We start from the raw sequence: 23,750 nt of genomic DNA, 5'->3' as shown, positions 1-23,750 counted from the left end.
CTTTTTTTAAGTGGAATGTGCTTTCAGACTTCTTAAGTAATACTTCCTCATTGTAAACTGTGTTAAATTTTGATGTTAATGCTTGCTACTATGGTTTTGTAATCCAACATATCTATGTCATGGTTTCCGCAGTTCATTAAAAAGCATTACATTATTATTTTTTTTAATTAAGGCCTTAATTGGCATTAAAATGAATTAAATATGATTATATTGGCATTTAAAATGCTTTATTTAAAAAAAAAAAGTTATACAAACAGTTTCGTAAGATATATCAAATTTAACTGGTTCCGCATGTTTGCCCGGAGCTGCTGATCATAAAGCCCTATGTTCGGAAAAAAAGCTTGAGGCGCTAGGGAATGGGCAAATGCAAATTTCAAAAAGGTGGCTGGAAGACAAGAAATTGGCATTAAAAGATCATTCAAAAGCAGTAAATTAGAGTTACTCATTCCTGTATATACACTGTTTGTGTTATTGCATTATATTGTATTTAAGTTTTCCAATGTTTTTTGATTTCATTTAGGAGAACCAGAGATGATCTTAACAGCTACCAAGTACAGTGTGATGCTATTCTGAAAGATGTGAATGCTGCTCTCGAGCATTTGGATTCTCTCCAAAAACAGTACCTGTTTGTGTCCAATAAGACCGGCGCCTTGCATGAGGCCTGTGAACAGCTGCTAAAAGAACAAGTAAGGGCATTCTCGATCTCATGAGTAAAGCCTGTGCTAACTTAAATAGATTTATTTTTTCCTCATTTCAGTTAAAACCTTTTTGTTTTTTTATAGCAGCGATGTGACTTGTGACTGAATAAATCAATTAGGTTTATTTTTCTGCCTATCTCCATCTTTTTGTTATAACTATGTTATGTACTTGTCTATTGTGTTTCTTACAGTCAGAGTTGGTTAACCTGGCAGAGAGCATTCAGCAGAAACTATCATATTTTAATGAGTTGGAAAACATAAACACGGTAGGCTGTTTTCTTTTTTTCATTTGTACTGTGTCCTTCAGATCATCCTAGTTTACAAAAAGAAACATGATGCTTAGTATTACTTAAAGACAAAACAGTTAACACCTATATTTTTTATCTCCCTAGCATGACTGTAACTGCTATAAAAGTCTTAATTATGTTGATTTTCCATGTGACTGAGTTCAGTCTTAACTTCTTTTTTTCTTCTTTGCAGAAACTGAATTCTCCAACTTTATCTGTAAATAGCGAAGGTTTTATACCCATGTTGTCCAAATTGGATGACTGCATAGAATATGTTTCCTCACATGTAAGTAACATATAATAGCTTATAAATGGGAGGATGGTAAACCATAACTGGTGTTTCGGTATCTTTTGTAAGAAAATGGATATAGTTGTGATAATGATGTTCAAATATTATTAAAAGAACTGTGTGTCCATGTACTGTATTTTAACAGTTATGGTAATGCCTGTCATGCTAATTTACTTTACTTTTTTTTGCAGCCCAATTTCAAGGATTATCCAGTTTATTTGGCTAAATTTAAACAATGTCTTTCTAAAGCTATGCACTTCATGAAGGTCTACGTTGTAAACACTATGCAATCTCTTACCAGCCAGTTGACAAAAAGGGTAAGAATAACGATGATCTAAAATGCGATCTATATTAGGAATGTTAGCCCATCATTTCTACTTTAGTACTACATGTTTTAATAGTGGTAGGTATTGTTTCGGAGTGACTATTTTTTCACAAAATCTTAAGGTTTTCCCTTTTAAAAATGTGTACGTTTAATCAAAATGCAATACAAGTTGTGATGCTTTCTTTGTTTTTTTTTTCCCGTATTCATATAATATTCGTTTACTTTCGGTTGACTGTTAAAGATCAATACTGACTTACCTGTATATAAAGGATTATCTGTCTTTGTCTCTGTTAAATTTATTTAAATATCAGGCTTTAAATAATATTTTGTGTTTTATACCCTAAAATTTTCCATGGGTCAATAGCCTTTTTTTTTTTTTGGAAAATATGCAGGTGGCATTATTTTAATAGTTTCATTGTTTTTTAGCTGAACCCAATTAGTTCTAGTTTCCACGTAAAAAGTATTTGTGGAAACTATTAAGAAGTTAAAATTTTAAATATTAGAACCTTATATACTAAATAGTTAAACCATTGGTTGATTTTCTTTTTAAAATTCATGTAGTTCTCAAGATGAGGTCATATCAGCTTAAAATATGTTATGTCAAACATGCAAACACTATTAATCTATCAACATTTGTTGGTTAATAATTAGTTATTCTATGGCTAATGGGATATTTTATAATAATTAAAACCTGATTTTCTTTTTTTATTCTTATATTTCAATATACTTTGGTTGTAGCATAAATATTCTCCTGTTTGCAATGGTTCTAACACTTTTATCAAAAAGTTTGATCTAAAAGTGCATATATTGCTATCTGTTCTTCCTACACTTCACTCAACAATTTTGCTCTATAAAGTTAGCGATATTGTATAAAAACCTGTTTCTGTTTGCACATGTACAGCGTGCAGCTGAATTTAAAGGTTCCAGTTCCCTAATGCACTGAACTAAATATTGTCCTCCTACCTTTGGAAGATTTAGCTGAAAAAACATAGAAATACCTTGTTTCAAAAGACGGATGCCTTCCCCATAAGTTACAGCAGAGAAACATTTCAAACTGTATAATATATATAATAGCTGAAGAGGGTGTTTTATAGATTAATATAAATAACCAAAAATAAAACACACTAAGGCCGCAGCTTATGAATCTGCAGGTTATAGGGCTTTTATCATGTTTAACTGGATTTTTTGTTTTTTTCTGCCCCTCAGGATCCTATGGGTCTAACTAACGCAGACAACGCCTTTACACTTTATTATGTTAAATTCAGAGCTGCTGCACCTAAAGTCAGAGTAAGTATATTTTATTTCCTACATTTTTTTTTTATTTATATTGGGTTGATTTTTGTGAATACCTTTTAATTTTCATTTATATTTTCTCCCTTCAGCCACTGATTGAACAGATAGAGCAGCGAGCAGAAAAGATTCCAGAGTGAGATTTCCCAGGTTTTTTTTACTTCAACAAAGCAGCAGCAGCGAGTGTTTTTTTTTTTTGATAAATGTTTTTTTTCTTTTGACTGTCTCCTAATATGAGCAGGTACCATCAGCTGCTAGATGAAATCCATCAATGCTACCTTGACCAGAGAGAACAGTTGCTCTGTCCCTGCATTACGTCGACCATCACTGACTTGACCAAGCAAAACAGCAAAGACCACTGTGCTCTGGTAAGGCATGGCGATTTCAAAGCCAGGGTTGCCCTTTAGTTAGTGAAAGATGACATTTTAGTTTACGTGGAAAGGACAGCATGGGGCCTCTGGGACATTCTGCGAGTGTTTGAGGAGGCAGAGAGCAACAGCGCTCAATAAATTAGCATAACCTACACTGGAAAAATAGAAATCTAAATAAGTCATTTTTTTTCTTAAAATAAGTGTTTTTAAAAATAAGTTTATGTTTTTTCTTGTTTGTAGAGTATTCTTATATTTTTTGCTTGTTTTTTACCTGGAGTTTATCTACATGTGGAAAATGATGTGTCTGCAGGTTCGAAGTGGCTGTGCCTTTATGGTTCATGTGTGTCAGGATGAACATCAGCTGTTTAATGAATTCTTCTCAAAGCCTACATCCAAGTTAGAGTGAGTAGTAACCACACGAGTTAACATAGACAGCGGGCTACAGTTGGACATGTACAGCCATTATTTGTTTATTTTTCTGTTATTGACCCCCATCTTCAAGTTCATCTTGAAGTAAACAATTGAGTAAACAATTGTTTTTAAATTTTTTTTAAATTGTACAAATGACTGAGGATGTTCATCTCTGACAGTGAACTACTAGAGAAGTTATGTTTGTCGCTGTATGATGTTCTCCGACCGTTGATAATCCACATCATCCACCTTGAAACGCTGTCCGAGTTATGCAGCATCCTAAAGAATGAGATGCTGGAGGACCACGTTCAAAACAATGGTAGGTTAGAGTATTTTCTCTTTTGCACAGTTAACACTAGGCTGCACTGTGTGCATGATTTTGTTGTTGCGACTTGTATTTTGTGAAAAATAAGAAATAAACAGAAGGAAAAACAATAAAATCTTACTAGATTGAAAGCCAATGAAAAAAAAAAATGTAAATCTGAAGGGTAATGAAGGGCAGCCAGATATGTTATATGTTTAGTGCTTTCTAAACAAATAACATCTAATTTTAATTTAAGTGACAGTAATAAGGATAATAATAATAATACACTTTATTTAAAAAAAGGGGCAGTTTATCATGACACATTTTTTTTGTTTTTTTTTTTTTTGTTGCTTTTTTGCAGTTTGTTCCAGTCCTATTACAGCCTTGGTGTCATATGCTAAACATAGCAATTCTTATTTTGTTTTACAATGATTCAATTTAAGGGCACCAGATAATAAGCAAACATTACTTCTTGAAATAAATCATTTATACCTAAAGATTTTAAGATTCTTTTAACCATTGTTTAAAAAGGTATGTCCTTTTAGATGCAGTCTAGAGATTCGCATACCCTTTAAAGATACAAATTAGCAAAGGGCTGACTTTTTATTGCAGTTACACTGGCATTTTATTTCTGCCATTAGCAAGCTATATCACTTCCACGAAGGCAAGTGTTGGCAGAAGGCAAGTGGGTTGGCAGATGTATGGAGGGTGGTTTCAGTCCCAGTGCTTTTCATTTAGTCATGAAGTTGGTAGGTAATGAGGCAGCCTTTTAAATGTGAAGAAGGGAGTTTTTTTATTTTTATTTTCTTGCATCTCTTAATTTAGTTAAAGATAGAAAATATTCCATAAGAGAAAATACAATGTTAATGTTTTCAGTTTCTCAATTTTTTTTTTTTACAGTCTTAAATGAGATTATTTAATTTCTGAAAAATGTAAACGTATACACCTGGCAAGCCATAATGATAACATGTAGCACTCTTGGTTTAGTGAACACATTATTAATCTTAAATTCCTCCCATTGAATCCCTTTAGGAAAAAGAGGACCATTCAGCTAAACCCTCTGAGCTAATTGGACGAAGCGACACCTAGTGCCGGCATTTAAATACTTTAGTTTTGAGTTTCACTTTGTTACCATTCAGAAAAAAACAACATATAAAATCTGCAGGAAGAAAACATTCTTCCCAGCACATCAGCATAAATATTTGAACTCTCTGTAGTTAAACTAACATAATAGACGTTCTGAATACGAACACTCCTGATTCCACGGTAGTTGCATACACTCCTGGTTATATCCCATGTTAACTGCTACTCATGGTTATATAATGTAGGTTGAGGTTACCATTAACTGCTTGTACTACAGCAATCTGTTTAAAAGATTTAAACAATAATAGCCAGTTCCTTAGATGAGATAATAAACTGAAATGAGACAGTAACCTCCATTTTACTTAAATGATGTAATGGGCATTGCAAAGCTATTATTTTGTTTCATTAAAACCATAAACATAAATCCTTTTTATATCACAAAGGATGGAAAGTAGTGAAGTGGTTTAAAAATGTTTGCATAGTTATTAAAATTGTAGTTGGAATTGTAATATCAACATATACTTAGTTTTTATGTAGTTTTGAATTATTCCCTCTCCTCGTGGCTTTGTCCCGACATGTTCACTTGACCTGTCAATAACACCGGGCAGCAGATTTCAATTGAAAGCTCAGATTTGGTGCAGCACATCAAAATGTTGCTTTTGTATTTGAGTTGTACATTGCCCCTTTTTTTTTTTATCTTTGGTCAAAAAAAAAAGTATTCAGCACCTCCAAGTCGTTACCTTTTAGAACTAACCCTCTGACTAAATACACTGTTGATGTGATTTCTACAAGGCAACACTTTTGACAAATCTTAACATGACAAATATAACCAAGGGGAGGTTTTATAGCTTTGCCTTCACGGCAGATCCAAGAGATTATGTTTTGCATGAAGTCCAAACCATTCAGGTTTGGCTTTAATAGGTGGCTTCTGAAGGTAGCAGGGTTACATTTGATGCTGCCAGGGGGATGCATTGTCTTTTTTTTTTTTATAGTAATGTGATACTTAATGTTGGTATGTATTATAAAATTCTAATACACAAAATACATAAAAAAAACTTGTGGTTGTGATTTGAAAAAATGTCCAGACTTACCGTAACTCTCCAGGCATTAAATCTCAGTGCCTTGAACTAGGGGCGTGGTGGCTTTAGAACAGTAACATAAATATAATTTAGTTGGATAATTTAAATTAACCAAATTTTTGCTGAACTATTGTTGCTGCTGGTGTACCCTCTAACTCTGAGCCTTTGAGCATTTTTTTTTTCTTTGCAGATATGTTAAGATGATAACCACAGGGCTCGTGTTATTTCAAAAATCTTCTATCTCTAAGAGACATTAGTCTTAAGTAAATGATAACTCTGTTGCATTGAAAGCCATTAAGGCTATACAAATTTAAAAAAAGAAGAAAAAAAACTAAATTTTATGACTCTTTAAACCATCTCAATGTCCTTGTAGCTGCCTGTAAGACTGGTGTGCATCTAACCTAAAAAATGTAACTATACTTTGCTGAGGACAAACCGTGTTACAACTCATTTCATATGCTCTGCTTAACACTTTGCTCAAATAAAACACCTCTAGAGAAGGAATCTAAAATGTAAGATATAGATATATCAGGTTTTCTCATACCACTCTCACAATTACCAGTATTCTGCCTGCAGCTATTTTCTCGGTTTTCAAAGCTCTGTGTGTTGACACGGTTTAATGCTTATACCCACGTCTCTAAAGTGTTCCCCCTTTTTTATGTGTTGCTACAAATTCGGTAAAAGTGTCTGGCTTTTCAACATTTTCTACATGATGATGACTAAAGTACTTGGAGCAATATGATTAAAAAGAAAATTTATTGAACTCTTGGATTCTAAAAAAAGAAACTGCATGCTGCAGTAGTTATACTAGAGGAGATTTTTTTTAGCAACTCACTGTGAAAATGACTCTTGGACCTCTTTAGCATTCTGTTTTTAAACAAACTAATGTAACTGAGGGGGTCACACACCTCAGACGGATAAGACTATAACATGTAGAGTTAATGGCTGTGGTGTACCCACAAAGTTTAACACTGGAGAAAATTTTATTTGATATTAGAATACTTACTTTTTTAAAGGAAGGCACAGGAAAACTCTGATACTCTGAAGTCCCTAAGAATAAAAAAAAGTACTTTTAAAAGACACTTTCTTGATTTCCAGTCAAGCAGGACTCTTGAGGTAGGTTCAGCTTATAAAAAAAAGTGTTGCATGTGACATCTTATATTAAGCCTGGTTTTGCCGGAGGGTCCTTTTGTTTGATAATCATTTTTACTCCCCACTGTCACCACAATCTTGTTCAGGTTGAAAGTTTGCCACCAACTCTGTGTTTAACCATTTCACCCTCAGTCAACCCTGTTTGGTGCTGAAATATAGAGAAATATATTCTCAATTTATTATTTTTTCAACCTCATTGTGCAGAATTGTGTATTTATGTGATGTTGAAAGTAATTGTGACATCACTCATTTTTTTGTTTTATATCCAGACTTTTTTTAATCCTAATTCTATCAGTTTAAATCTATGATATTCCCTTTTGCCTGCACCAACTGCTTTGTCACGTGTTTGAGCTATGAGAGAAGTTGCTCTCTTTGACGTACTTTTGTGTTCTAGCTGTCAGAAAGCATAACAAAGAATGTTGCCTTCAGGACTACAATTTAATTTCAGTCACCCTGAAAACTATAAGCTTGTAGTTGCTATTTCAGTAAAATCTTGTTTCTGGTTTAATATGCTGACAGAATCTTTACTCACTTAATTTAATGACCAACCCTCTGCTGGTGTTGAGGATATTTTTAACTCTACAGTGGTCACCCAGTAATATTGAAAGCAACTTTGAGCTTAAGCCGCAGCTTCATTCATCTTCATTGCTCCCTGCATGAATCAGCCTGTACAGTAACAGCAGGAACTAGGTGGAGTTTAGATGGTTGGAGCACAAGCTTACAGTTAATATTATTGCCCTGGAACTAAATAGGTGTTATAGTGAGGTTTAGAAGCTGGTATGAAAGCATGCATCATTGATTTAAAAAGTCCCCACAGAGGCAGATGGGTGTGCATACTAACAGATATCTGAACTGTGCTCACTCAATGAGAAAGCAGACTTCAAGCTCTTACCTTTGAGAGTAATTGTCATAGCCTGTTTTCTACATAAGAGGTCAAGGTTTGTCTGACATATTTTTTCCGAAGTGACTCCTCTTCAATAAAGAACTGTTTTATTGGGCGTTAAGAACACGGCTCAGTTCAATTTGGTCAGCTAAAAGTTCTGCAAAAAGTATACAGCAATCATAATCCTGTTCATCTGAAGAGGTCTGGTGCTAACTTACCTTACAGGCTACTAAATCTAAAAAAAATATATATATATATATAAATGGGTCAGAATATATAATTGGAAGGTATTTGAATTCGACTGGTGGAGGTGTGGGATTTTTTTGTGAAAAATGAGTTGAATGCTAAGATTGTTGACAAAATGACGGTATGTGTGGATGACTTACTGGAATGCGTCACAATTGAAATTGGTTTAGAAAAAATGAAGAATGCTGTTATCAGTTGTGTTTACAGAGCACCGGGAGGAAATGTTGAATTATTTACTGAATGGTTTGAGCACTTCTTTAATAAGACACAGACGCTTCTATTCATCTGTGGAGATTTCAATATTAATCTCATGAATACAGGACATAGAAAGACGGAACAGTTCATGAATACAGTCTACAGTATGGGTCTATATCCAACCATTACCAGACCAACAAGAATAACTTCTCACAGTGCCAAGTTGATTGACAACATATTTACAAACTACATGGAAAATAGCACAGAAAGTGGTATATTAATTACAGACATATCTGACCATTTACCAATTTTTACATTATTTAATTGCAATTATAGAAGAAAGAAGCTTGCAATTAATGGGTTTAGATATAAAAGAATTAAAACAGAGGGAGCCATGATGGCTTTAAAACAGGATTTATTACATCAAAACTGGGAGCCTGTGTACATCGAAGAAAATGTAAATGCAGCCTATGAGAAATTTATGGATATGTTTAATATGTCGTACAATAAGCACTGCCCAGTAAAGAAATTTAAAGAAAGCATTAAACAGATAAATAGTCCATGGGTGACTGAGGGGTTGAGGAGGGCGTGTATGAAGAAGAACTCATGGTATAGACATTTTCTTAAAAAAAGGACAGTGGAAGCAGAAGCAAAATACAAGAGGTACAAAAATAAATTAACTAATATATTGAGGTCTTGTAAGAGGGGGTACTACAATAAATTGCTGGAAGGAAATAAAAACAATGTTAAAGGTATATGGACTATCTTAAACAGTATTGTGAGAAAGGAGTCAAAGGGAACAAAATTACCGGAATATTTTACTGAAAAGGACAAAATTATAAAGGATATGACTGACGTTGCTAATGGTTTTAATAGGTTCTTTGTCAATGTTGGACCTGAGCTTGCGTCAAAAATATCAGAGACAAATACATCTGTCTGCGAAGACGTGGGGGAAAGGAACCCATACACAATCTTTCTGGGTGCAGTGACTGAGACTGATGTTAGAGAAATAATACNTTAAGAGAAGGTACAAAAAATTACTTTTGGATAAATATGTAGAAGAGGAAAGATAAAAAACAGGTAGATTAATATGGAAGAGTGAATGTAACTAGTTAAATGAGCAACTTAGGTCTCTTGATTCATTAGGGATGGGAAACTTAAAAGTTTATACTTTGTCCCATTCCTTTTCAAACAATTTATTATGGTTTATGTATTCTTGTGTTGTGTTGTATTTACACATCTTATATTGTTTTGTTGTTCAAATAAACTGAACTGAACTGAACTGAATTGGAATTGACCTTAACAGAAATTGACTCATTAACTTTTCTATTAGTGAATACATTTTTAAGCAGCTTATATTTAATTTCCTTAAAATTTGGTATGATGTGAATTAAAACAGTTTTGTATAGTAATATACTTAATCAACTTTGATCAAGATGAGCCGTAATTGTATGGCTTGTTTTCATGTGTTATCTTATTACTGTCATCTTATTGGCCAATTATATCAGCTTCTATAACAGCTACATTTCAGAGAGAATGCAGCATTATTTTGTTGTTTTTAAGATTGTTACTGGATGAAAATACATTTCGCTTCTTATCATTTATATTTTGCAGCCTTCATGTGAACTAATCCTGTTGATCTTCATGGCTGGAAAATTTGAATTATTGGTACATTTGTTGTGGTCTTTATATTGGTTGATCTGACTTCCATTTTCTTTCATGTAGCTGCTCAGCTGGGTGCCTTTGAAGCCCTGGTGAAGCAGATGCTGGAGGATGTTCAGGAGAGGCTGGTCTACAGGACTCACATCTACATCCAGACTGATATCATTGGTTACAACCCAGCTCCGGGTGATCTGGCTTATCCTGAAAAACTGGAAATGATGGAAGTAGGCAATGTGTTCTGAAATATGACAGCTATTTTTTATGTTTTGCCAATAGAGTATGTCACAGAGCAAACATGATGTGTAAATGCTGCCATGCTTTTCATTTGCTCTTGATTAATTGAAACGATTTCAGCATTTACAGAAGCAGCTTTATATAACTCTGAAATGAGTTGGGCTGCTGAGCGTTTCCAGAAGTTGCTCTTCTCTGTTGTGTAGCATTGTCGTCTATGTTCGTAATGCATAAAGACTGCTTTTACAATATACCCAGCAGTGCAAACCTATTCCCTGGTTAATCTTTAGATGTTTTCACCTTTTTGTGTGTGGATTTGATTTGATTTCTTCAGACGCATTTCATTTCATGTTGATTTTCAAAGACCTGAAAACTTCTGTGGCTTAGGAAGAAGAAGCACTAACAGCAACTTCTCTTTCCAGTTCCTTTCTTCTTTAAAACTTTTTTAATCCTTATCTCAATATGGAAAACTTTATTCTAGCGAATACCTGCACATTTTATAAAAAAATAAGACATATTTTTGTCTTTGGCAGCTTTAGTTTAGTTTGGCCTCTAAAAGCTTTAAAGTTTATATTTAATTTTTATTTACATATCAACTGTCTTGCTCCTCTCTGTAACACCAGAAAATTGCCCAGAGCTTGAAGGAAGAACAGATGAAACAGACGTCACAAGACCCCACATTTTCAGATGTGCAGCTTGAGGATGCAGATAGAAGAAGAAACAGTAATGCGGGTTTGTTTCTTTAGGTTATGATTTTGTTATTACTATGAGCATGGATTGATAATTTGCCTGATGTTGCCCTCTGTTTTCGACACCAAAACAGGCAGCGTGGAACCGTCTCGTCTGCAGACATCTGTGTCTCCTGCGGATCTGCACGGCATGTGGTACCCCACTGTCAGGCGAACCCTGGTTTGTTTGTCCAAGCTCTACAGATGCATTGATGTAAGACTTCAATGTTTAAAGGAAACTAATTTGAAGTGCTGCAAGATGTCAACGGTTTACTTTTAGCTCTTCTCTTTTATCGGCCTGTTTTTTTACACCAAGTCTTTGTCTGTTTTTTTTCACAGAGAGCAGTGTTCCAGGGTTTATCTCAAGAAGCCTTATCTGCTTGCATCCAGTCGCTTCTTAAAGCTTCTGATATCATCCTTAAAAACAAGGTTGGCACACTGGTTAAGTTTATTATATGGTTATGAGTTTGTATAATGATAAAATTAGCTTCCAAAAATCTTTTTTTTTTTTTTTTTTGCTAACTTCTAAAATGTAGACATCCACTATTCAGGATTTTGTAATGAAAGTAGTTACTAAGACTAGAGATTGACCCTTACAGGTGTTTTTAAGGTCAGTGTAAATTATTTAATATTAGTCTAACGGATCCCTGATATGTGCTGTTGCTATTGCCTCTTTTTGTGACAGATTTTTGAAGCTGATATTACCTTTTCTCCCTAAATTTACATGATGTAATTTCTAACAAATGTAACACAAGTCTTGATAAAAACAAAACATCTATTATCAAATCTAGCAAAGGGTTAGCATTAGATTGCAAATACAGCGTATGTCAGAGTCCTGCATGAGTCTAATTTTTCAAAACTGTATCAGCCCGGACCCGTAGAGTTCAGAACCTAGGCCCGACCCATTATCCGCAATCATCCCCATTTAAAAGCCGGCCAGGACTGCACGTAGCTATAAATAATAAAGTGCCACCGGACCCGTGATCACAAAGGGGTATGCACAGTCGTTTATAATAACAGAAGCAGAAAAGAACATTGCCTTACGCTCACATCCAGCGAGCACTGCGCTCACAGGTTAAAAGCTGTAAATTGGATGAAGGTTTACCTCATAGCTTAAAATACTGTTATCTGGATATTTTTAAATCAATTTATTTTGTAAGATGGAGAGGTGGTGAATAAAATATAAATAAGTTTCATTCATGCTGGAACTCTATGATAAACACATTTTTAGTCTATACCTGTGCCCGCACCTGTGAAATAATATGGGTTTTTTTCTACCCATAGATGTATGTTTTATACGGATACTCGACCCGGCGCAGGACTCTGATCTATGTTTTGCTCTATCCAATATTAAAACTATGGATAGTTGAAAAAGAAAATTCTGGGATTTAAGATGGCAGTGTGCAATTTTTTTCTGTGGGAGTGGGACGGGACAGGAGTGAAAATCCACTCCCGTGTCAGTCTCTAATATATATACCCTGCACAGGTTAAAAGTCTTTACAACAGAGATGTATAACCATGGAAACCCTCACACCTAAGCCAGTAGAATAGAAATTGATCTCACAATGGAGAAATTAACTCTGCATTTAACCCATTCCCCTTGGGGAGCAGTGGGCTGCCACTGTGCAGCTCCCAGGGAGCAGTGTGGGGTTAAGGGTGTTGCTCAGGGTCCCTGACGGCAGGCTGTGGGGATCGAACCGGATACTTACAACCTTCTCAGAGCACAAGTGCACTGCTCTAATCACTAGGCAAACACTCCCAGACTGTTCCTTCTGATTGGTGCATTTCTAAATCAAAACCGGCAACATTCTGATATACAGTTATTTTTTTATGTATTTGTTTATTTTGTTAATTTTAATTACACTTTTGTTTTTTGTTTTTTAACAATTTAGATTAGGTTTTATGAATTTATTTGCTTTTTACTTTTTGTTTCAAATGAACTTATTTAGTATTTTAAGTTAATAAATTAAGCCTTGTGAAGCACCACAGAGTTCAGCTCACCCATCCTTTATTTATGGGCTTTTCTCACCTCCAAATTTGGTGTCAGTATCTTGTGCTCAGTGGCATTTCAACCTTCCACTTCAAATTAAAGCAGCAGCATTAATCTCAGGGGACATGTTCCCACCCAGTGGTGTTGATGTTTTTTTTTTTTTTTTCTTGCAATAGCTTCTACAGGGAGGCTTAGTAATGCATGATTTGAGCTTCCATATTTGTCAAAGTAATGTTAATATTCTGACTATAGTTTATGATTAGAAGCATCTGCTTATCACTGCTGATCCTGTCTCTTTTTATGTTCTCTTTAGTATGGACAGTCAGCAGATGCCTTTTTTCTGGCAGGCTGCAGTGAGGATGTAACACTCTGCTTTGTCTTTCTGCAGACCCAAATAGATGGGCAACTTTTCCTTATCAAACACCTGCTGATACTGCGGGAACAGATTGCCCCATTTCACACTGATTTTGCCATCAAGGAAATCTCGCTGGATCTGAAAAAAACCCGAGGTAAGATAATTAAAGGCAGAGGGGAACATTGGTGTTCAACTCCATAAAGCCAGTCATTACATTTTCACGCTCATTAAGCAAGTTGTGCCTATCACATGCACCAGTGGCAACAATTAATGTGGAAATTGTAATCCAGCAACATAATGTACATTAACCGATGCCTCCAAGGGCAAAAAGGGGCCCCTACTATCGCCATCATCTCAGCCACTGGCTTGTTATATTTTCCAGCACTAGATGGCACTGTAACTCTACACCATCTAAGATTTAATCTCTCTTGCTTTGTGTTAAGACGCTGCCTTCAAAATCCTGAACCCCAAGGCTGTTCCTAAATTCTTCCGTCTCAATAGTCACAATGCCATACTTGAATTCCTTTTGGAGGTAGAGTATTTTTTGATGTCTCCCCTCACCTTTCATACTAAACATACTATTCACTTTATGTGCTTTGATAGCACCCTGCCTAAGGGAGCTCCTGTTTGATATTACTAAACCCTTTTTCTCTATGACCCCCCAGGGAACACCGGAGATAAAAGAGCACTACATTGACTCAAAGAAGGATGTGGACCGACACCTGAAGTTCAGCTGTGAGCAGTTTATCCAGCAGCAGACTAAGATATATGTGGGGAACCTTGAGGAGTTTCTCACCAAGGTAACTGTAAAAGTGAAGGCACACTTAGGCTGAAGCAGCTCATCTCTACCTTTGTGTTTTTCAGCTTTTAAATTTTTCTTTTAATTACTTGCTTATTTACTTGCTATAAATTATCTCACTACTTAAGAGAAACTGATGAAGAATGTCAGTCCTATTCATCAAGAATTTTCATTTCAGTTCAAGGTGAAATAATGCCATTTTAAATATTTTCTGTTTAAATAAATTATCTTATTTGTTTAATTTATTTTTTTGTCTTTATATTACAAGACAAAAACAGATTAGATTATCTGGAAGGTGAGCTTCTTGTCAACCTGTAATATTGGTTTTTGCTGTGATCAGGTTTCAGCTCTGAAAACGATGGCCGTCCAAGGTGGTCCCACATATAGCCTGTCTCAGCAACCTTGGGCTCAGCCAGGTAAGATTTTACTCCGGAAAAAAAATCATGCAGCAATTCATCAAATCCCCTGTACCAAATACTAGAGGTTATGACAATGTTTTGCTTTGCCTTTTTTCAGCCTATGCATTTTGTTCCTCTCTCTTTTCAGCAAAGATCAACGATATAGTGATGGCCACATACCGGGTGATGAAGAGCAAGCTGCCGAGCACTTTACAGAGCATGTCCTTGTATCTGGCCAATAGAGACACAGAGTTCATTCTTTTTAAGCCTGTCAGGGTGGGTTTCATTAACTGGATCTCTTCACTTTCATCACAAAATTATAACAGCTAGAAAAAGTCAGTTAGAAAGGGTTTGTATCTTATAAGGTGCTACCTATTTTATGGTCTAGTATAGACCCCCTCTTAACAATATCTTTGGAAATATTCTCAAATAAGTTGCAGATAAGCCGTAGGTTTATCTGTAACTTATGCATGTTACATTTTGGCTAGATATTAAACTAGGTCTTATTGAAATTGAACCAGCTTATTTAAATTGGCCAGACAGCCTTGATGTTTAAGCAAAGTTCATGGAATCTGGAGCTGTAAAAGAAGATTACAGCTGAGTTCAAAACATATCAGTGGCTTCAGACATCTGCCAAAAAAATGTGCAATATTCTTTACATCAAACATTGCACTCAGGCCGCATCTGGTCTGCAGCCGAGGCCAAAACACATAAAGCCCAGTCGTGATGCGTCTGTTAAAACTGTCGAAGGCTGGAGTCCAGAGACCTCTTCTGTCTCTGTGGACTTCAGCACACTTTGTCTAAAGTGTTTAAAAGTGGCTACTGATGCATGTTTATGATTAGCACTCATTGCTATACTCCTAGTATGCTCCCCCATCCATCCTGCTTAATCCAATCAAAAATTACATTTAGGATGTATTTGGGGTTATTGTGCTATTTGAACATGCCATTGAGTCCTGACCTAAAATTTCATACTCATGGAAGAAAAGGAAAAAAAAGAGGGGAATGGGTAACCACTAAGGTTTAAAAACGCCTTATTTTGATACACAAGCATCATTGGTTACAATGAAACATGTTCCACATCAACATGAGCTGAGGTAATTTGGCAAGTCAGACTGTTGATGTATAGCACTACGGTTTAGTTCTACACATCATTAATCTGGAAATGCTCCCGTTGAATCTTCAGGGAAAGGAGCAGCATTCAACAAAACCTTTTGAGCTGATTGGGGGAAGTGAGACCTAGTTCCCGCCTTCTGAAGTTTGGTTTTAGCCAATCATTGTAACAAATGAAATGGCAGCAAATGCTAGTAGTAACCAAAAAACATACCTTTATGTTCCTTTTTAATAGAAAAAAAAAAATCCTGGATTCTGACAAAACAGATGTGATAGTAGCAGCTACACTACTGCACAGCCCTTTTTATTTTGGTTTGGCTGTCAGTTCTGCAACTCTTGCTTTATGTTCTGCCTTAAACCATAATACTGCAACTTGATTGGGTCTCACCCAAACTATTTCAACTGGATTGGTAAAAGATGGTTTCTTGGGTGTTAGTGAGCTCACAAATACCACGGGAAATCAGCTTGCAGGCAAGATTAGAACTGAGGTTGAAGCTAAGCAGATGAGAAACCAATACAGCAATATTAATTAAAATGATCTTGGAGGAATCATTGTAGTACTTCCTAACCTAGGAACACTACAGAACGTTTTTGACACAACTTTTCAGAATCTTCTGTTGATCACATGCACAGTTCAAATACTTCAAAAAGCATTATGGTCGGATAAGAGATATAACTGTCTGGATAAGCTGATAGGAGGTATGTTTAACAGTCCTTAACCCCAAGCTACGTAAGGCTAGAACACAACAAATCTGATTTTGCAGCCGTTCCGACAGAAAATTGTGTCGGATGAGGTCTTGACGTTAAGGGCTCATTGAAAGTCAATGGGGATGATCACACCTGACACAATTTATCGCAAGGGGGCTTGTGTAGGTCTGACTGAGATGGACCCCAGGTAAATATTAGTCGGACTACGCAGCAGTTCAGCTGCACTTTCATGGGTCTGACAGGAAGAGAGGCGGTTAAAAAGTAAAGCAAATCCATTTTGGGGGGAAAATATACAAATAAAATCTGTTAATTGCAAAAGGGAAGAGTCAGGTTTGGAGTCACATATAGAGTATATAGTAAGCCGGACATACTCGTGCGAAAGCAATGAATGAAACAATAATTTACTAATGACAGAAGTTCAAGTGGACAGAAAACAAATTAAGTAGTGATCCTCTTTGAGCCTCACAAAAACAATGAGGCACAGAAAGCGCAGGTTATCAATCTCCTCGGAAAAAGAAATATCTTGAGTAGGAGAAAAAATGGATATAGTAAAATAGTGATCCTCTTTGAGCATTACAAAATAACAAGGGAAATGGGGCAGGTAATTGTGACGTATCTCTTTATGAAAGAAAGAAAAGTTTTGATAAACTTCCCAAATCTCTCTCTGAGACTCACCTCTCACTGCCTCAGTCAGCATTTAAACTGCCCAACAGTGTTTATTTCTATGGTTTTCTTTTCTTTATACGTAGACCTCATTATGTTTTTAATATAGGCATATGAACATTCTCGATCTGTTCTTGTGAGATGCTGTACAAACTCGTTAAGTGGGGCTTTGCTTTATAGAGTGTGCCCTTGTTTTTTTTATTTTATTAATAACTTCATAATCTGTCCATTTCAAATGTGGGAAATTTAATTTGTGTATAGCACAGAGATGGCAGTGAAAAGAATGTGCAGATCTGCTCAACCTGCCTAGGCGGAGCCTCTATACGCAGTCAGTGTGACATGAAAGAAATCAGATCGGAGATTAACAAGTCGTACGCAACAGGTGTGTTCTGGCCATTAAACCGTTATGGTCTATGCTTGGAAATGAGGCTCATATTAAGAAATCACCCAATTGTAACAAAACTCCAGCAGGTTTGATTAGTAAAATGATCATATATACAGTCAGAACAATACAAATAAACATGTTAGTAGCCACAAAGAAAAATTCAGTTTCTTAAAGAAAAATCATTCAAGCATTAATGGAGATGTGTGTTTACTATTAAGCCTGTTTGTAAATTAGACCCATAGAATTTATCTAGGTTTCAGAAGAATAAGTTTAAACTTGGAAACCTATTTTCTGATTAAAAAAGAAAACATTCAAGGTTTACACCATAAAAGCATTTGAAAAAAATAACTGTTTAAATGGGCCTATTTGTGCTTCAAAACTAGGATGACATTCATTCTCATAACTAAATGGAGACTTCTCAATGGCACTTTATATATATATATATATATATAATTTTGCTACTTTGCACATTTAGCAGTCATGTCAACAAACCTTATAATGTAATGTCAGGCCTTTTTAATGCTTTTGTTTATCCAGTCATCTGAGGAAATTAGCTGCCAAAATAAGACGACCATTGGTGAAATAATGGGGAAGCGTAGTAAGCAACTCTTTGTTTGCCTTCTACTCTCAGGATGACTGTTTTGTTTTAATGGGGCATAGAGATGGAGCCTCTCGCCAAAAATTTTGTCAGTGTGATTGAACTCTAATAGAGAAATATTTGTGCTGCATGTGTACTATTCATCAAGGTGCCAGGTGAGGCTGAATGAGAAAGAAACAAAATTTGCTGGTTGACATGGAAACAGGGATAGTGAGGGGACAGAGGCCAGATGGAAATGTGGTTTAATTTCCCTCCAGCACTCAGTAACACTGGGTAATAGGATGTTGTTGTTTTTTTTTCTTTTCTTTTTCCACAGAACAACATCCAGCAGGTATTCCAAAGACTGCACGCTTTGCTTCAGGAGGAATACAGTGGAGAAGACCTTCAAATCATCGCATGTCCATCTATGGAGCAGGTACAGCTCTGTGGGGTTAGCTCAGCCTTTAGGGGCTTTAGATATTTTTAATAATGATGTTGGACCTTCTAAAAGTGCTTCAAGCTAACTTCAGGGAATGTACATTTAAAAATGTGCACATGTTCAAACATAGCGAGCGCTCATTGCTTTTCATTTTATTTCAGATTAACCTGCTGCTGTCTGTGAATAAGTAATGTTTGGTGAATCGATGCACCTTCATGATAGCAACGTGAAGCCAGAGCTTCAGCCATGACCTGGAGACTGAGTGGGTGGAATGACCATGGACAAAAAGCTGCACCCGTGCTGCCTGCTGGGACGGGAGTGCTGGATGGATGCTTGGAAACAAAACAGAAAAAAAAACTCCAAACAGTCCAAAGATTTTTCTGGTTGAGGTTTCGATTCTGTTGAATTTTAATAAAAGGAAAAAGTTTTCAGGTTCAACTTGTTGGACAAGTTAAAGGTCTTAGGGTTACTCTTACTCTAATAGTGGTGGGTTTTTGATAACTGTTGCATCTCTTTAAGAAGATTTAGAGTTAAATTAAAGACAGGATGGAGATTTAATGATAAGGATATGACAGACATAACTAACCAGTTAGCAGGAAACTAACGGCCAGTAAGAGGCCCTAACAGTCATATGCCCAGTTCCTTTCTTTGATTTGGAAGGACAATGCTGCAAAAAAATACTTTACTTCTTTTTTTTCACCACGTGGAAGTCTGCCCTGCAGAAGTTTTAACACCCTTTAAACTGTTTCACATTTGGTCACGTAGTAACCACAAACTTTAACACATTGTGTGGAGATTTATATGATAGGCTCGCATTAGGACTGAAAGTGAAGAAAATAATACATGGTTTACACAATTCATTGAAACATTAATCCATAAAGTTCGGCCTGTATTTGTATTCTTTAATAAAGATGAATAGGTTTAAACAAGGGTTAGGTTTTAAAATAACGTAGTTTTGTTTCCATCTCTCAGAGCAATGGTCTTTCCATCTAGGTAAATGGTATGCTTCAGCTAAACTCACAGTTTTGTAAGGAAATCTTTAATCAGAAAAGCAGCCAGGAGGCTTTTGGTATCTATGCAGTAACTGCAAATATTCCCCTACTCAGGTGGATAACTATTATTATTTTTTTTCTCCTGAGATATCTTTGATATATGAGTTACTAGAAAACAGTCTATTAGAAATTCTTGCAGTTTGTCACAATCCTTGCAGGGGACACAAACAAAGCAATCTGTTAAGATGCTGTTGTTAAAGACTGATGGAAATGAGTGAAGGGCATTCCTGGAAGGAAAAAAAAAAAAAAAAAAGCTATTACAGGTCGTTAAAAAACTGAAAGGGAGACGAGCCCAAAAAACTAACCAGAACTATGCTGAAAGGATTAGAAACTGGAACATCTAGCTTTAAAGAGAAAGACTGATGCATTTACACTACTTTGTCAAGAATAGGTGAAAATCCCAGTAAAAATCTGGTAAAGAGAGATACCACAAGGCAAAAGTACTGCGAGTTGAACAGATTTAACTAAATTTTTATGATGTATCACATAAAATGCAAACATAATGCTATTATCGCTTATGTTTACAACATAAAATGTGAAATAGTTTGAAAGAGTTTAAATCTTTTTGCAAGGCGCTGCTGGTCTGTCTTGTAGCCAGATGGGTGACTCAGGTCTGACAGTTTTTTTTCTTCTAGTCAAAGCAATGACGTTTGTTTCCTTAAACCCTCTCACCCAAAAACTCCATGTGAATATTTTTATTTTTGTGGTTTTGTTGCATATTTGTAAAAAGGAACCCTGTGTTTTATACTTTTCATCTTTTATAAATTAATTCAGCATTTAATCTAGCACAATATAAGACTTTGCTCTGAACATGAAGAATGGATGTGTCATCAGTGTAACTCTTTGCTTTGGTTTATCTCATGTAAAATGATTTGTAGAGGTCTTCTATTTATGGACATTCTTAATAAAAAGAAGAGGTTATTAATCTAACTTGGCTTTATTTCTAAAAAGCACTTAATCGTTACATTCAAATTCAAGGGACACTGCAGATTGAGTCTCTTTACACAAATGAGAAAATCCTATTGAAGGACATTGTCTGCTTTGGGGGGTCATCTTGGCAGAGTATTGCCGTTTCACTGGCAGCTGCTGCCGTTCCATCTGCAGGAGGAGGCTTTGCTAAAGCTTGACCTTCGGTGGACTGAGGCTCCTTTGATAGGTGACGAGGGACTGGATGTTCTGGAGCAGCGCCTTGATCTCCGCACTCTTCTGCTTCAGATAAGTCTGAAGCTAGTCACCCCCCTGCACTGTTAGGATTCTGCCTTGATTTTCCTATAAAAAGCACAAAAAAATGCAGAAGGGGAGATTTAGGTCTGAAATTGGGGTCACCCTGAGAGACGAAATGACTTACTTTCAGTTTATCCTCCTTGTTGAGCTGTCCGCTGTTTTTATGGGAGGCGAAAAGGATTCGGATCTCCTCCTGGGATTTGATGTGGACATTAAGGTAAGGGCTTAGGGTGAGGCTGAGTGGCCTGCAGGGTGGAGCATGAATATGCTTGCTCTCCTGCCAGCTCCACTGTTTCTTCACATCTCCTGTCTCACTGAAGGATATGCCTCCCCTTGAAGAGAGATTAACCCTTACATAGGAAGAGTGTCAATTAAAAGGTTTTACAGACACATGAGAGGAGCTTATTTTTACAGGTGAAATAAAAACTGCTGCCATTCTTATGATAAAGGGTCTGTCCCCTGCTGGTGATAACTGCCTAAATGTGTGGCTCATCCCTTTTGTCCTTCAGAACCACAGAAGAGCAGTTGGCTGACTGCTGCTACCACAAGAACAGCAAGTCTTCCCTGTGGATAACTTTTCAGCACCATTAAGGAGATTAAAATCTGCTTGTATCAGAACAGTAGTTTATTATCAGGCTTTATGGGAAATGATACCACACCTGTCCGGTTCCATCTGGAAAGGTCACACTGAATGTTCTGCCATTGTTTTAGTGTTTATTCAAAAACAGAACTTTCAGTCTTAAATCCTCCATAGTTTTTTTTACAGATTTGAATGTTTTTATAGTGCTTTATTAGGTCCTATGTTGAATACATACATTTTCCCACTGATTTCCCAATTCTTTGAACCCCTAACAGTCAATTGAGATAAACATTAACACCTTTCCTAAATTTGTATATCACTTTTAGGGGGAATTTCATAAAACCCATCAATCTAAAGACCAAGACTAAAGAACCACACCAATGCTACACAATAGTTAGTTGAAAGCTAAATAACATGTAGAAAGTTAATTCAGGTATTGAAGGTTAAAGGTTGATGCAATTGATTTATTCCAAATTGATTGAATAATTATACATTTTAAGCCTTTGTAATGTATTTTCAATCATTATGGCCAACTGCTAATACAACCCAAAATCACTTTCTGAACAAATTAAATATGACCTTAAAAAACCCTTTATTTTCTGCATACTAATGCAAAATGTCTGTTTTTTTCTACACAATCATAGAGAAGACTGTGAACTTGACACCTGTCCAAGAGATGATCACTAAAAAAGCGATCATAAAAACATTAGGACGAACAGGTGGGGAGTGCTGGCCTACTGGTTAGGGCATAGAGCTTGGAATCTAGAGGTTGTCTGTTTGAGCCCCACTCCCACAGACTGCCACTGTGGGAACCTGAGCAAAGACCCCTTAACCCCAACACTGTCCCCCAGGCACCTCACAATGGCAGCCCACTAATCCCCAAGGGGATGGGTTAAATGCATAGAGTTTATTTCGTTACTCTGTACTAGTGACAGTGTAATGACAATAAAAGCTGAAAAAAGAAAGATGATGTTCAACAAGCTAGGTGTTTAAAGATTCATTTATACGAGCACAACAATTTAGGTCAAGTCTACTAAGAAGTTTGGAAGACAAAAGTGCACAACCAAAGCCTTGAGAATATTGTTAAATAAAAATAAAAATCCCTAGTTTTGGAGAGTATTTAGAAGTTTTTAAGTTATGACGAAGGTAGGTTATTCCAAAGTGTTCACTACCTTTGGTAGGTGTGCTGGATAATCAGTGACACTGTGAGTCTGCTTTAAGCCCCTTCAGTACAAGTCAATTGAATTTACCTCAAATAAAATCTAGAAGACTTTTCCAGAAAACTGATAAATATTTCAGCAGGATAGCGATTCCAAAGAGATTATGCGTAGGCTATACCAAAAGTTATCTAAAAGCTTTGACAGCACCTTTGCTTTCTACTCCTTCAGACTGAAAACAAATATGCTGTTTCTGTTTATATCTATTTCAGGGAGGAAAGCCCTCTCAGTGTCCAACGCATCACCCAAAGGCAGATTAGTTGAGGTATGATAAGCTTGTTTGTGTCCTGTAATGGTGTTAAAGATGCCTCAACATGGATGAATTAAAGGTGAGGCTGGAACAAAAAACTTTATCTGTGTCTAATTTGTGTGTGCAACCTGCTTAAGGGGTGCCATGAAGTGAATCCTCTTCTGACTTTAGATCATTCTGCCTGAGGTGTGAACAGGAAAATTGCAATTCGGATACTGACTAGTGTTAAGGTTTAATTGAAAAACACATCTATTCATAGAAGTCAGTAACACCCTAGCAATACTGACCTTTGATCTTCCTCTCTGGCAGAATCTCTATCTGTCTCACTTTCATCTGTAGTGATCGTTCAACCCTCATTAAAAAAAAAAAACCCTGAAATGCTTTTCTTTACATTTTTGCTGTAGGTAGACTGAAGAGGGGAAAAAAGATGCAGATGATCTTAAATCTGTTTTCATTCACACTTTCAGTCAAAACAACGCAATAATGAGATTTTGCTTTTGGTTTGGGGCTCCTCCTGTCCTTTGGGGCAAAAGGTAAACCAATTTAGACTAAATTCAAGACAGGTTTACGCATACAACAATATTGCACGTATCAAGGAAATAGGAAGATATTTCCTGCACACTATAACTGATTCAACAGTTCATTAAGTAAGCAAATTTTTCCCAGATCATATCTTGGAATGATATACCAAGCATGTTTTACTAGTCTTTTCTAGCTAAAAGCTTGAAAACCAGGGGGGTTAAGAAATTGTGTGGCTTTCAATGCC

General features: G+C 36.1%; 1 protein-coding gene across 1 annotated transcript in view; it reads left to right on the top strand.

The window, feature by feature from the left end:
* The window catches only part of cog3 (component of oligomeric golgi complex 3), a 23,779-nt gene extending 3,154 nt beyond the window's left edge, over nucleotides 1-20,625 (top strand). Inside the window, exons 4-23 of the mRNA XM_015386432.1 lie at nucleotides 521-686; nucleotides 890-964; nucleotides 1,179-1,271; nucleotides 1,466-1,591; nucleotides 2,806-2,886; nucleotides 2,982-3,025; nucleotides 3,131-3,257; nucleotides 3,571-3,662; nucleotides 3,851-3,990; nucleotides 10,339-10,499; nucleotides 11,130-11,238; nucleotides 11,330-11,448; nucleotides 11,574-11,663; nucleotides 13,613-13,733; nucleotides 14,023-14,111; nucleotides 14,245-14,379; nucleotides 14,719-14,794; nucleotides 14,925-15,052; nucleotides 18,560-18,658; nucleotides 18,823-20,625. Of these exons, the coding sequence (XP_015241918.1) occupies nucleotides 521-686; nucleotides 890-964; nucleotides 1,179-1,271; nucleotides 1,466-1,591; nucleotides 2,806-2,886; nucleotides 2,982-3,025; nucleotides 3,131-3,257; nucleotides 3,571-3,662; nucleotides 3,851-3,990; nucleotides 10,339-10,499; nucleotides 11,130-11,238; nucleotides 11,330-11,448; nucleotides 11,574-11,663; nucleotides 13,613-13,733; nucleotides 14,023-14,111; nucleotides 14,245-14,379; nucleotides 14,719-14,794; nucleotides 14,925-15,052; nucleotides 18,560-18,658; nucleotides 18,823-18,852 (2,101 nt within the window). The 3' untranslated portion in view covers nucleotides 18,853-20,625. The remainder of the gene's footprint in view (nucleotides 1-520; nucleotides 687-889; nucleotides 965-1,178; nucleotides 1,272-1,465; nucleotides 1,592-2,805; nucleotides 2,887-2,981; nucleotides 3,026-3,130; nucleotides 3,258-3,570; nucleotides 3,663-3,850; nucleotides 3,991-10,338; nucleotides 10,500-11,129; nucleotides 11,239-11,329; nucleotides 11,449-11,573; nucleotides 11,664-13,612; nucleotides 13,734-14,022; nucleotides 14,112-14,244; nucleotides 14,380-14,718; nucleotides 14,795-14,924; nucleotides 15,053-18,559; nucleotides 18,659-18,822) is intronic.
* The last annotated feature ends 3,125 nt before the right edge of the window (nucleotides 20,626-23,750 follow it).

The sequence above is a fragment of the Cyprinodon variegatus genome, unplaced genomic scaffold (genome assembly GCF_000732505.1).
Source record: "Cyprinodon variegatus isolate N-32 unplaced genomic scaffold, C_variegatus-1.0 Scaffold368, whole genome shotgun sequence".
NCBI lineage: Eukaryota > Metazoa > Chordata > Actinopteri > Cyprinodontiformes > Cyprinodontidae > Cyprinodon > Cyprinodon variegatus.
The sequence above is the reverse complement of the archived record's forward strand: the minus strand, read 5'-3'. Positions and strand labels throughout refer to the sequence as shown.